We start from the raw sequence: 13,554 nt of genomic DNA, 5'->3' as shown, positions 1-13,554 counted from the left end.
CCTTGTTCTTGGGCTTCTGAAAGCAATCTGAATACCCCCCAGACAAACAATGGAGTTGTCCTTCAAGGCAAAAAAAATCTACATTTCAATCATGCATTGCTAAAATTTGAAAGTGCATTTCAATCTATTGATATAGCTGTCATGAAATGGCTTTTTTGAGTTGATGTAATGGCACATTGTTCTCTTCTAGCCGCCTCTTTCTCTTTCATGTGCTGAGATTTCATATAAGATTTTACCATCAAACCAAAGTTGTTATTAGCCAACAGGTGGTCAGAGCAGGGAGAGACGCCACAGCGTGTCATATAATGAATTGTGTTAATGACACCATCTGTTGGCATTGCTGCTTTTAATACTGTAAAATCATTTCAAACTGCACAACCAAAGCACACCAATCATTATAAGATAGAAGTTAAGCCCCTGCTAGTCATATATTTGCAGTTCATTGTTCATTTGAAGCCAATAAACTTGATATGCAGATTAAATAAAGCTTCCCATGTCTTCTCTTACAAGTGATATGATGCTTTCATGCTTTAACTCTACTTTGCAGACAACACAGCATCCATATTGACAAAGCGAGGTGGCTTCAGGAGACGGGAGCAGCCTGTGTATCGACTCCCTGTGTTGATTGTGGACAGTGGAAGTCCTGCTCTCAGCAGCACAAATACACTCTCAGTTCGAGTGTGTGACTGTGACTCTGACGGAGTGGCCTTGTCTTGTGGAGCTGTGGCCTATACAGCAACTGGCCTCAGCACGGGTGCCCTCCTGGCTATTTTGGGCTGCATCATCACACTTCTGGGTAAGCCCTGTATGACCTTAGTGTCACAGATGCAAGTCCGGTCAACAGCAGCTTGTGTGGGTATGTGTGTGTTTGTTTGTTTCCTCTTCTTTTTCTTTGGTGGCTCATGGGATTGGTTGGAGAGCCCAGAGTGGACTGTCTTTATTGCAGGGGTGAAAGACGCTGTACTTCTACAACCTGGGTTATTTTTTTGGTTTGTTTTGGATTGTTTTTAGGGTTTTTTTGGTTGGGGGGACATGCAATTTGGATATTTTAAAACATTTTACACTAACTTTACAGTCAAATCACCTAACTGCACAACCATATCGCTATTTGTGTTGGAATTTCATTTTAAATCTTTCGATGTTCTGGCTCTGACTGAATGTAAGTAGTTTACGTAAATTTCTGTTGAATGTTGAATGCCAATTTCTGTGTGTGTAGATGGCTGCAGATTTGCAACAAGCAAGAAGTTTTTTTTCATATTATCAATAACAGATTCTATGCAATTGCCAACTTTACCCCATTAAGTCTGACTCTGTTTTGTTACTATCTTATTACCCTAAGTTGCTTTGAAGACGGCAACCAACTGTGAGTGGTTACAGACCCATTCCCTATTTTTGAACTAACCATTTCAGAGGCAATGCTGTCACTAGCAGCACTGCAATCATTTTAGTCGTGCTGCTGGTCTTCAACTGCTGTTTTCCATAATGTGGCTATAGCACTAGCAGCTAAAGATTTTGTACAGTACCTTGCACCATTGCTCACTGACCTACTTAAGCAAGTGCTTCATGCCCTCAGATTCCTGCAATTAAGAACCAATCATACAAAAATGACCTCAGCTCTTTATGAGAATTTAAAATTAAAGCCAAATCGATACTAATGCAATTACGGGCAGATGGGTGCAGCATACAGCATAGCAGAAAATCATACAGGAAATGCTAAAACTCTGTCCAAAAGCAGATCTCTAGACAGCCTCAGCACCTAATGGCTACTGATGTTGCACAAACAGTGACTGAACAGAGCCAAGACATCGGCTGTCATTGTAGAGTTTACCACAAGCAGCAAATATTTAACTTGGTGAAGTGAAGCAGTTATACCCTGAATCTCAACAAAGAACAGCGGTCCCTGAGCTGTAAACTTCAGCTTGAATTGTGTGTTTGTTGCCAAGCTGCTTCGCCCTAATTGCAAATATGACGAATGACAAACAAGCCAAATCAGTGAATGCAAGAAAACAGCAGAAGAAAGCACGATAAAAACATTGTTATGGCTCCACACGGGCATCTTGAATTCTCCTTATAAGATTGTTTGTATCTGAGTAAGACTGCAGCCTATTCATCAACTAATTCTTTGGTCTATAATATTACAGAAGATGTGTGAAAACCCAGTAAGCAAATAAGCACTGAAGAAGCAGCAGCACTATAACATGTATATGAGTGTGATCTGATAATGTTATAGCTGTGAGATTACATCAGTAAAAAGGCTTGCATGGCCATAGTGTCATTTCTTTCACTAACATTTGTATATATATGTATATATCTATATATCTTTTGAGCATCTTTTTCTCAACAGCATCACAAGAGCATAAAGAACTTACGTGTACCTACACACACATATTATACCTGTCAAACTGTGCTATCTTTGGCATTTTTGGTAGACTCACTGTAGCAAATTACTGCTTTTGCAACAAGCTGCCTAAAGACCCAATTTAAAAAGGTGACTGTTATGTGTAGACACAACATTGGTTCCTCCTTTGAGTTAGATGCTCTTTTTTTATGCTTGGCTTTTATAATGACTGGACTGTAAATGAATGAAAAAAGCAGCGATTGTCCAAAGAAGAACTTTGAAAAAATTTCAGAAAGCCTAGAAAAGTATTGCTCAAGACCACCAAAAATTGCTAAAAAGCCTGGCTGCTTGTAAGTAAAATAAACCCTCCCCCACCTCTGACCTTGTCAACTCCTATGATAATTAAGCCCCTTAGCAAATCAAGAGTGGGCAGGAAGCTGAGAGTTTCTGTAGACTTAAGCATTTCTTCCTAGTTGTCTGGCTGAACAGCATACAAGCTTAGCTCCATTTGTCTGTTAAGTTGCAGTGGGGATATACTTAAGCTAACTTTAAACCTTGCAGTTCAGGAGTAAGTACAGAATTAAGTGGTGGTAATGTAGCTTTACAGTCGTGCACTATGTGAGAACCACAGCTCACCTCAGCATTTACACCACATTTAGACCGTGCTTGTTATGCATTCTCCAGGCAGCTGAGTGTGCAAGAGATTCCTTGCTAAAATAGAGTTGCATCTTCAGGTCTTGCAGAGGTCAAACCTGGGGGAGATATCTGCCTCTCATATTTGCTCTTTGGTAAATACACGTGACCTCGGTCGGTCAGCTCTGAATAGTGGCCTGGATGTTTACAAGTGAAATACAACTGAAATCCTGCCAACAGGATCAGTTGGCTAGAGTTAGTGTAATGGTTTTTGTGCTCATCATATGGTAAAATTCTTCTTGTTGGTGTTTTACTAAAGTTAAGAAAAGATAAAAGATCACCTTGATTTACCTCGTCCGGCTTTCGCGAAATAGGTTTAATTTGCCAAAGAAAAACTTGCTTAAACATCTGTTTAAAAAAAATGAATGTCAATGCAATCACTTGATTGAACACAAAACAAACACTGTTGCCTTTCTGATTTAATTGTTATAGTCTTTATTGTGAAATGGATATATTGTACCAAGTACCAAGGGCTCGGAGAAGAGCTCACAAAGATGTGGAGGGTGAAGGTAACAGTGGTCCCAGCAAAGCACTTGGTGCAATGACCCCCAAGCTGGGCGAGTGGCTCCAGCAGATCCCCGGAACAATATATATATATATATATATATATGTGTGTGTGTGTCATTTTTGCTACAGCCCAGCACTCTTGCATTTACGTTAAAGAAAAAAGAATCCAGTGTAATAATGTGCATTTTTTATTGAGAGAAAGCAGTGCCTGAAGGCAGACTGAGTCAGTGATGAGATTTTAGATTTTAGATCATTTTTTAGAGAGCTCTTATTACAGCTTCCCCCAGATACATGTCAGTGTATTTTATTAACCTAATAATAATACAAGGAGGTCATACAGATAAGTACTGTATGGAATACTGCATTTCAAGGGCACTCTGTTACTGTTTTTCTGTAACACCGTATGTTAAGATATTAGTAAAGACACTTGTAAATGAGAATTCATTAGCATACTCTTATAGATGATGCAGCAGTGAGCCGTCAGCTCCTGGCTGCATCGTTGCTCATAAAACCCACAGATAAAGCGTTACCCCATCAGGGCAGAGTCATAGTTTAACGCTTAGATGATCTTCATTGAAAGCCGAGGTGGATCTAAACAGCATATACAATAACTGAAATGAGATCTTTGATGGGGTCAAACTTTGCTTATCATCCTAGTCCCCTTGAGGTCTGCCTTCTTTTCACTGCGACAGAGAGCACTTTCTTTGATAAATGAAAACTTCAAAAGAGCAACAGGGGGAAATACATAGCAGTGCAACCCTGAGCGTGGCACCTCTAATGAAAGCTGGCTCTATTCTACACAACATGTCCTCAGGCCATGGGCATGGAACTAATGGCCTACAGTTTAATATACCTCCAAGTTTCTGTGTTTGTGTGAATGTGACTGTGTCCTTAGCTCCATAGCTTTACCCATCAGTCTGTTTTGCTCAACTGGCCTCTGTCCTTTTCGCTGTTTCCTCTTTGTGTCTGTTTGTCCCATCCGCCCCCACCAGAGACCTCTAGTTTCCCTCGTATTAACAGCCCATGCGTGCCCACGTTGCCCAATCCTTTATTCTGATCTTCCTTGATAGTGTTCCATCAAGATCTTTTTCAATCTGCAGGTAGCAATTGAGCCTGTGATTGCGTGTGATTGTATTGTTGTGGACGAGACATGAGCCGGAATAAGACCGGAGCTGTCTCCCTGCTGTCATCCTCAGGTGCCGTTAGTCTTATGTCTTCTTCTTTTTTTCATCCCTCTCCCCGTCTTTACTTCCATCAATCGCTCTCTCTCTCTCTCATCAGGTGAGTGGAGCACGCACTTCCACCAGTAACGCTGATTCTAGCTATCTGTCCTCATGACAGGTCTAAAAACTACAATGCATGTTGCGTGTGGAGAGCTCTTCGGAGTGTCACTCCTCCACTTGTCTTAGTATTCATCAGTTTTGTCCGGGAGCTTAAAGAAAATGCGCCGTTTTTGCTGGTCTGCTTTCAAAGCTCACAGAGCTGTGTGCATTAGCTTTAGCACTACATGCTCATAAGCTAAGTGGCCATTAATCATAGGCTGATATTTTTAGATTTAATTACTGAGCCTGGTCTCTGCTTCTTGCAGTTATGTTCCTGAAAACATCTCAACACAAGCATTTTTTTTTTTAAGTCATTTAGAATCTTTTTAATGAAACAGTCCTTTTTGGATGATGTATCCAAATAACTGAGAGGATCATTATCACATTAAGATCCAGTTTTTTTTTTTCCCAGTACAGGTCAGATATTGCCCAGTCCTCCAGAGGGCCAATTAGAACATTACGCAGCACTCCAGATCTCCAGACAGTTATTTCTGTCTGACTATTTCTTATCAGACTCATTCTTTAAATCACCATGTCTACTCATCTGTCTCTTATTTTAGTCCGTGTCCCCTGTGCAAGTCTTCCGTCTGTGTCTCTATTTATGTGTCTGCATTCACACAGCAGATGATTTCTTTCTCAGATACGATCTTTCAGCTCGACTGTGCACATTGTGACCTGAAAATGGCCGCGTTGGCTTTGACTGTTAAAATTGTGAAATGTTGTTTGCTATCATTACAACGCTTTGTGACATGCAAAAAAAGAAAAAAAGAAAAGAAAAAGAAGAAAAGGAAATTAGCCCTTTATTCAGCCGAGCAAGTCAATTAACTTCAAATTTGTCTTCGTTATGCTTGGCAAAAGCTGAAAAGACCTCTTGTAAGGGTTTGGAGAAAAAGTGGCAACAGCTTGGAGGATACAGAGGACGCAAATAAATACATAAATGTTGATAAAACAGTAAATAAGCGCAGGCGCATAATCGGGACAGATGCACAGTTAACAGTGTGACAGATAATATCAGAAACAGCACAGGCGACATAAAAGCCATTTGAAGCGTTTAGCAAACACATCGCAGCTCTGATAAATAATAAAATGTGGCCAGTCAAATGGAGGTTTTGTATTCGATGATTGTGATAGTTTCCCTGCTCTTTATCAAGTTGTGCAGAATCTATTTGCTTCTACAGACAATGTCATCCCCAGAAGAGAGCGACATCTGTTATGTTTCTGAAGCGGTATGACACCTCGTTGGTTTGACACTGTTATTTTCTGTCCCTTTCCTTTCTTGTCTGTTCTTTGTTCTTGTAATTAGAAATCATAGGTCTGTCACTATTAAATATCACCTTCAGAAACCCAATCAGGCGCTATTTTGAAAATCGCTTAATTGTGTCAGTCGTTTGCCAATCATCTGCTTCCGCAGTGCGAGGCCGTGTTTTTTTGTTGTTGCTTTTGAGTTTTGGTTGGAGACAACAAAACAGATTACTTCAGAACTTTACTTTGGGGCTCATCTCTGATTTTAAATTATTAAAAATATCCAACTTTAAGGTCACGGTGAGTGAAGCTGTGTGTGGATGGCATTTAAGTCAAATCCTTCAGACTTGATTTGCTCTCTGTTTTGCAAAACTATGTATAGACACTGGAATTATTTATTTATTTTTACCAAGTCAGATCCAAACCTACCTCAGTCTCATTGCAACAACCCACACACTAACAGTCAAATGCTGTTTTAATCCCTGTCTACATGTGCAAGGGTATTTTGTAGCACAGAGCTTTTTCTATGTGTTCTGGCCTTCCACGCATAAAGGCCATCTCAGTTCACTGAAGATGAAAGTTTTTGTCTTGCGTGTGCCTTTATCTCCTTTTTTGACATCAGACTGTGCACGATGATATAGTTTGTATGCTTCTGATTAAAGAACATTTCTATATGGTTTGGGTTTTATCACCACCTGTTGCTCTTAACAGTGTTTGGCATCATTTCTTGCATTTTCATGTTGATGGGGGTATTTTTCAGGACAGTGGATGCGTTACAAAATACCAAAAATCCCCATTTTACAAAAGAAATCAATAGTAATATCATACAGCAATTCTTTTTCAGGCGTTGCTGTGCTTTTTGGCATAAAATAAAAAAGAACAGGCTCACTGACTCTGAATCATTAAAATATTAGAGGTGCAAAGTTGCACATTGAAAGTGCACTCTGACTAGAGACTTTACAATGATTCGATACCAAATTGGCAATAATCTCGTGAATGTTAAGACGGTGACTCATCCATGCTTGGTCCTGGGTCCTGCTTAGGTCTTGGGTCCACTGATTGCTGTTTGGTCTCCGGATCATAGCCATAAAGGAACTTTCAGCGACCAGCCTAGACATGATTGGAATATGTTGCTATCTCATCACTTAAGAAAGCTGATGCTGGTGATTTCTCATGCCTACATAAGAGCTTGACTGAGATTTAGTTGAGTCACATGTTTTAATATGATGTTCTTTAGTTTATCCAATTCATCTTTGAAAAGAAAAATGTTTAATAACTTTTAATAAGAACCCAGCCTGTGGCAACACGCCATTATGATGCCAGGAGTTTGAATGCAGGAATCCATTTTTAATATTACTGAGAATCGATTCCTGTTTTGACTTTGCTGCTGTTCTCGTGTTTTTGATTCTGGTGGTGTTCTCACCGTGTCTGGATCAGTACTCCGGCTTCCTCCCACAGTCCAAAGACGTGCGTGGGGTTAGGTTAATTGGAGATTCTAAACTGGCCGTAGGCGTGAATTTGAGTTTGAATGGTTGTCTGTCTCTCTATGTTGGCCCTGCGATAGACTGGTGACCTGTCCAGGGTGTACCCAGCCTCTCATCCAATACCAGCTTGGATGGATGGATGGATGGATGGATGGTGTTTGTGGGCTTCCTCAGTGTTTCCCAGTCTGTTCCATGTAGTCTTCTTGTCTTATTAGTTGTCTTTTGGTTATTTTCTTTTTTACTTTGAAGGGTTGTTTTCTTTTGTATTACTCCCTGCCTCTTTCTTCCTCCCTCCTAACTGCCATTACCTGTGTCCACCAGTGTTCTGCCTTCTGTGTGTATTTATAGTCCCGTATTTCATTTTTCTGTTATGTTCCCTCATTTGTACTCCATATGTTATCCTGATGGTCTTCATGCTTCTTGTGGTTATTTTGGATTGGTTGGCTGTGTGGACTTTTAATCACTTCAGTAGAGCCTCTGTCCATCCAAACCTTGACATAGTGTACTGCCCAGTCTGGCAGAGGGTTTTAAGTGGCTTTATAGAAACGACTGATACTAAACAAAAATGATATGCTAACTAACTATACTAACTAGAGTGAGAAAAAATAAACAAATAAAAAAAAAACTTTGCTGATGTTCACTACATATGATCTATGTAGATGTAGCTTGGAGAGATGTACCAGCTCAGTATGTTTCTAAATCCTGATTTAGTGCATGCAAGTGAAAAAAGCACACAAAGGAGGTCAGAAAAGTAGAAAGTGCTAAAAGTTGTCAGAAAATTGTCTTCATGTTGGACATCAATACTCATAGTAAGAGTAATAAAATGGGTCTTCAGAGCGCTTAATAATTTAAAAGCGGTGCTTTTTCTTTTCTTTTCTTTTCTTTTTCATTTTTTTTTAATATGAATGGCATTAACAATTGTCTGTGTACCATTAATTAGTATTTAAACATTAAGCTTCCACTCATGTCAGACAGCCTCACAGCTGCTGATTAATACCTCTCATAAATTACATTGCAACGAAGAGACATAGATTGTGTGTGGGTGACAAAATGAGTAAATAATCAGTCCCGGCTTCACCAGAATCACAGCGCATAGAAAAATACTCTAATGAGAAAGTGATGCCTGCTGGAAAGAAAAGGGCAGCACCGAAAACTCACCTTGTTCGCGATCGATTGTGCGGGGTAGATCATTTAAGCAATTCAATTACAGCAAAAGCCTTTGTAGTACTAAATTGATCTCCTTTTCGTCTATTTGTGATTTAGTATACATCTTCAGTACATGTGCTATGAAGAGCGGGGCTCCTGTCATTTCACGGTTGTGTTTGTTAAACTGCCTAGGCTGGAAATCATCTCTTACAAGACCCCTGGTACCTGACACAGACTGACTATTTGTATGCCCGACCATCCACCTGCTCATCCTTTGGGTTGTGATTGGATGTTGGCCCGTTTCCAGTCTGTGATGCATCGTGGCTGCCTTCTAGGCATTAAAACCTAAAGAGCTTTGCTGGAAAGCACTGAGAATATTCTATTTCAATGTGCCACTTTGTAATTCACTTTGGAGAAGCCTTGCTGATTTGAATAGAATTTAGAACGACTCGAGTTGCTTAAAATCTTCCACAGAAATGTTTGGCATTCTTTCCCAAAGCGCTGAAAAGTATCATGGATATTGGTAGCATTGTTTGAGTGAAGGAACTAGTCCAAATATTTCACAAAATCTGGTGTATATGCTACTACATAGTGCTTTTGTTATAGGGTACACGCAGTCACCAAAAAGCCCACAGAGAGCTGTCCATTCATCTCCTGCAGTGTTTCCATGTGACACTTTCCTGCCTTCCATCTCTTCCATTTGCTCCCTTATTAGAGGGTGTGAAGTGGTGTTTGAATTTGGATCCAGGGCCTCTTTCTGTGTTGCCTGCAGTAGCTTGATGCCGAGAAGGAAAAGAAATATGGGCCCACGGAACGATATTTCACTGGCACCAGCCTGACATTGATGGATAGAGGATCATTAGACATTTGCCAGTTTGCTTGGGCGTAGAGTTATTTTCAGCAATAATGTATGGGAGAGGGAACAGGGGCTGGAGGAGGGCTTCTGGCAAGATCTCAGAGGACCAAGGATTTCAGTTTGGTGGAGTTTTGTACAAGTCTTGAAGCAAAACGTAGGAGGTGGAAAACACAGAGGAACGAAATACAGCATATTACATAACAGTTTTAGCTTTGTAACTAATAGAATTTGCAAAGCACTACTATTGAATTGATAGGGCGGCGGTTTCCAAGCTATTTTATCAGACATGCTCCGACAAGCCCTGAATGAATCAATACCCAGTCACTGAGGAAACACATCACCCACCAAATGTGTGCATTTTTCATTTATTGACTGAGTTTATAGGCAGCATGGTGGTTAGCACCGTCTCATCACAGCAAGTAGCTTCCAGGTTTGAATCCACTACATGGGCCTGCTAAGGGTAATCTGGATTCCCCTCAGAGTCTAAAGACATGCAGGAGAAGTTAATTGGTGGCTCTAAATTGGTCATGGGTGTGAATGTGAGTGATGGGCTATCAACCTGTCCAGGTCGTACCCCAACTTTCAGCCCATGACAGCTGCAATAGGCTCCAGTCCCCATTGACTTTGACTTGAGTAAGCGAACAAAACGGATAGTAAATATTATGCAATACAGTTGTTGGTCTGAAAGTTGAGTATGTGATGAAGTTTGCATTTGTGCTCTATTTGAACAGTTACCCATTATGTGTAACATGTTCATACATCATTTTTGGACACCTTGATTGTTTGTCAGTTTCCATCCATTGTTACTTTACCCAGCAGCTGTTTACCCATTCAGTTAATGTCAGCTAAATATCAGATTTAGCTAACTACTTGAAACATTTATTAATTACTTTAATCACCCATTTGGAACCTTTATTAATAACTTTTAAGAGCATTTTCAATCAGTTACTTTAGTTAACTATTTAGCTGCATTGCTTTTAGCTTATCACTGGAACAGTTTGATATTTACTAAACTTATTTTCAATTACTTTTAGTGAACAATTTCAATCATCTATTTAAGCTAACTGCTATATTTCCACGCTGTGGAAATATATAAATAATTTTCACTCTCGGGACCTTTTTCAGCCATTTAGTTCAGTTGCTATAAAGAAGTGTTTTGCTTTGTTTTGCTTTGGTTTTGTTTCATTTACTTTTAGCATGTATTTAAATTACCTCAGACAGTTTATATCTGCGTAGATTCTCATGATCTCGTGTCTCATGTCTAGTCATGATTGTCTTGAGCACTTCAGTCGAATGCAATCCGATTCAAGCGCTTACAGTAAGATGACAATTTGTATCTCTTACTTGTTTGCCAACACACTCAATTGCATCATGCCTCTCTGCAAGCTTCCCACTTATTCTATGTTATGAACTCTTAAGGTACAAGTACTCTTAGCTGGAAATTACTTTTTTCATCTCTTCTTGCATCTTTTCAGCTGACTGGAAAGGAAAGAATGTCACTTATTATTGACTGATTTCTGCTTTTCTTCGCAGTCATGGTTCTACTAATTGTGACTATGCGTCGGAGAAGAAAAGAACCTCTGATTCTGGAAGAGGAAAGAGATATCAGAGAAAACATCGTCCGTTACGACGATGAGGGAGGGGGCGAGGAGGACACAGAGGCCTTCGACATGGTGACCCTGCGTAACCTCAATGTCATCAGAGACCCCAACGTACGACGAGACGTCACACCAGATACCCCTACTTTCTTTCATTACCCCTCAGCTTCTCGCCCACCCTATAAATCCCTACCAGACAATGTGGTGTTTCGAGAGTTTATTTGGGAGCGACTGAAGGATGCCGACGTGGACCCATCAGCTCCCCCGTACGACTCTCTGCAGACATATGCTTTTGAAGGTAGCGGCTCTGTAGCTGAGTCGCTAAGCTCACTGGAGTCACTAAGTACAGACTCAGATCAGAACTATGACTATCTCAGCAACTGGGGACCACGCTTCAAAAAGCTGGCCGACCTGTACGGCAACAGCGATAGCACCACTGTCTTGTCATAGCCACTAAATGTGTTTCTTAACATTTGTGGGACTCTAAAAAATAATAGTAATTTATTGTCAGAGAAAATGATTTTGTCTGCCTTAGTGCATTGGAGGAAAAGATTCAAAGACAACACAAGAGACTGAAAGAAAAACACTTTGACTTCAAAGGTTTTTTTGGTTTGTTTACCTCCCTGTATGGATTTTGAAAAGCGTGCCATGGTGAGTTTTGACACGGACTTCAAAAGTGGCTTGACTGAGGAGGAAACCTTGTGTGCAAAAGACATTAAAGGTTTCAGATTTTGGGCTTGGGTCCAACCATTGACTGCAGAATGCATACATGTTGGAGCATTTTTACGGGGAGGCACCTGTCCTTTCATTCCTGTGATGGGCACCGGCCCAGCACTCTTGCTTTGAAGCATTCCTTTGCTATCTTTGTGCTAAAAAAACATAAAAATTTCTCATGAAAGGCTGTGTCTCTAGCGGCTAATCAGTAGTCACTTGACTGTTCATATGAAATTTGACAGTTTATATGGGGTTTTTTTTCTTCTCCTTCTTCTATCTTTGGGACTGGGGAGCAGGGTGATGAGGGGCTGTTTTTCATAAACACTGAAATTCGGAGCCACATTATTCACGGACTCAGAAATATCCTTCAACAGTATATGAAGTGCAACTGCACACATATAATAAAGTATAAACAAGTATTTGATGTGCTAAGGAAATGATGTGAAGACATAAGTTGTGCAAATCATAAAAAGAATGACATGCTCGTCATTTTGATGTCTCCACTGGGTGAAACAGGAAAACATCATTTCTCTTCTTCTCCTAACAATACATTTTGCAGAAGTTGCAATGTAGTGTTTGTCTCAGTCTGTTTTTTCTTCAGCCTTTCTATTGCCAAGTCAAATGTATAATTTCTGAGGTATAATCTGTCAGGATTTAGTTGTTTTGCTTTTGTACAAGGCAGGTTGGGTCTGGGAATGTTTGCTACACCAGAAACTGTCACTGATGGATCTGTCCTCGCTGTGCTTGATTGCAAATTCACACCACCTAGACTCTAAAAAAGAAAAAAAAAATGTTTCTGAAGTGACAGTCCTAACCTGGGTGAAGTTGCAGTTTGTAAGTAAATGACTTTTGCTTCTGTAGTTTGCAGATTCCAGCATATATTGTCTTTCAGAAATGAAGTAAATAATGTCAGTGGTTTGAATATTGATGGTGAAAGGACACACTGTATGATAATCATTTTGTGCCAATTTTCTTTTCCAGCTTAAACAAATTATGTTACAACTAGGTGTCCACATGTACACTGATATGTATTCTTATTTATTTTGAAGAGGCAGAACTGTCCAAATGATGTTTTTATCTTTTGCTGAAAATAAAATTGACATTCAGTTCCTTAAAAGATCGAAGCACTTTCTTTCAGTCCTTCTGAACATGTGTACAAATATATAGACTCTGGGTTAAAAAAGGAAAACTAAAATCCAAAAGAGCATCTAATTAATGACTAAAAAATCTTGACTTTATTCTCTACGCATTTGGGGATCTCAAGTAACTGGGGAGAAGAAGGAGGAAGAAAGAGAAAAGAGAACTTTATTTTTTCATACATTTTTTGATGTGCCTTTAAGTAGTTGAAAGGCCTTGTAGTGACAAAGCATTCACACTCCACGGAGGCTTGTGTGATGATTGCAAGGTTCATGTTTGGCCATTTGAGCGCTATTTTTGTAAATTAGCAAAGCTTGAACAGTAAAGTAAAAGGACGATTCGTTATAGGTGGAATAGGATAAATGGCAAAATAACAATGTGCACATACTTTCTGTTTTCATAGGATCCCCAAAACTCTTTCAAATGCATAATTTTGGCATTAAAACTTCATGTATACATGCATACATATAGCAAAAATCACAGTCTACAGTTGTCAAGCATTGTGTCCAATTTTTTT

The 13,554-nt window shown here is 39.8% G+C and overlaps 1 protein-coding gene across 1 annotated transcript in view; it reads left to right on the top strand.

The window, feature by feature from the left end:
* LOC116329634 (cadherin-7-like) overlaps window positions 1-12,991 on the top strand; it is a 108,271-nt gene extending 95,280 nt beyond the window's left edge. Inside the window, exons 11-12 of the mRNA XM_039617023.1 lie at window positions 548-796; window positions 11,122-12,991. Coding sequence (XP_039472957.1) covers window positions 548-796; window positions 11,122-11,636 — 764 coding nt within the window. The 3' untranslated portion in view covers window positions 11,637-12,991. The remainder of the gene's footprint in view (window positions 1-547; window positions 797-11,121) is intronic.
* Window positions 12,992-13,554: the final 563 nt, after the last annotated feature.

Source organism: Oreochromis aureus, linkage group 9 (genome assembly GCF_013358895.1).
Source record: "Oreochromis aureus strain Israel breed Guangdong linkage group 9, ZZ_aureus, whole genome shotgun sequence".
Taxonomy (NCBI): Eukaryota; Metazoa; Chordata; class Actinopteri; order Cichliformes; family Cichlidae; genus Oreochromis; species Oreochromis aureus.
This window is presented reverse-complemented; position numbering and strand designations above follow the sequence as displayed.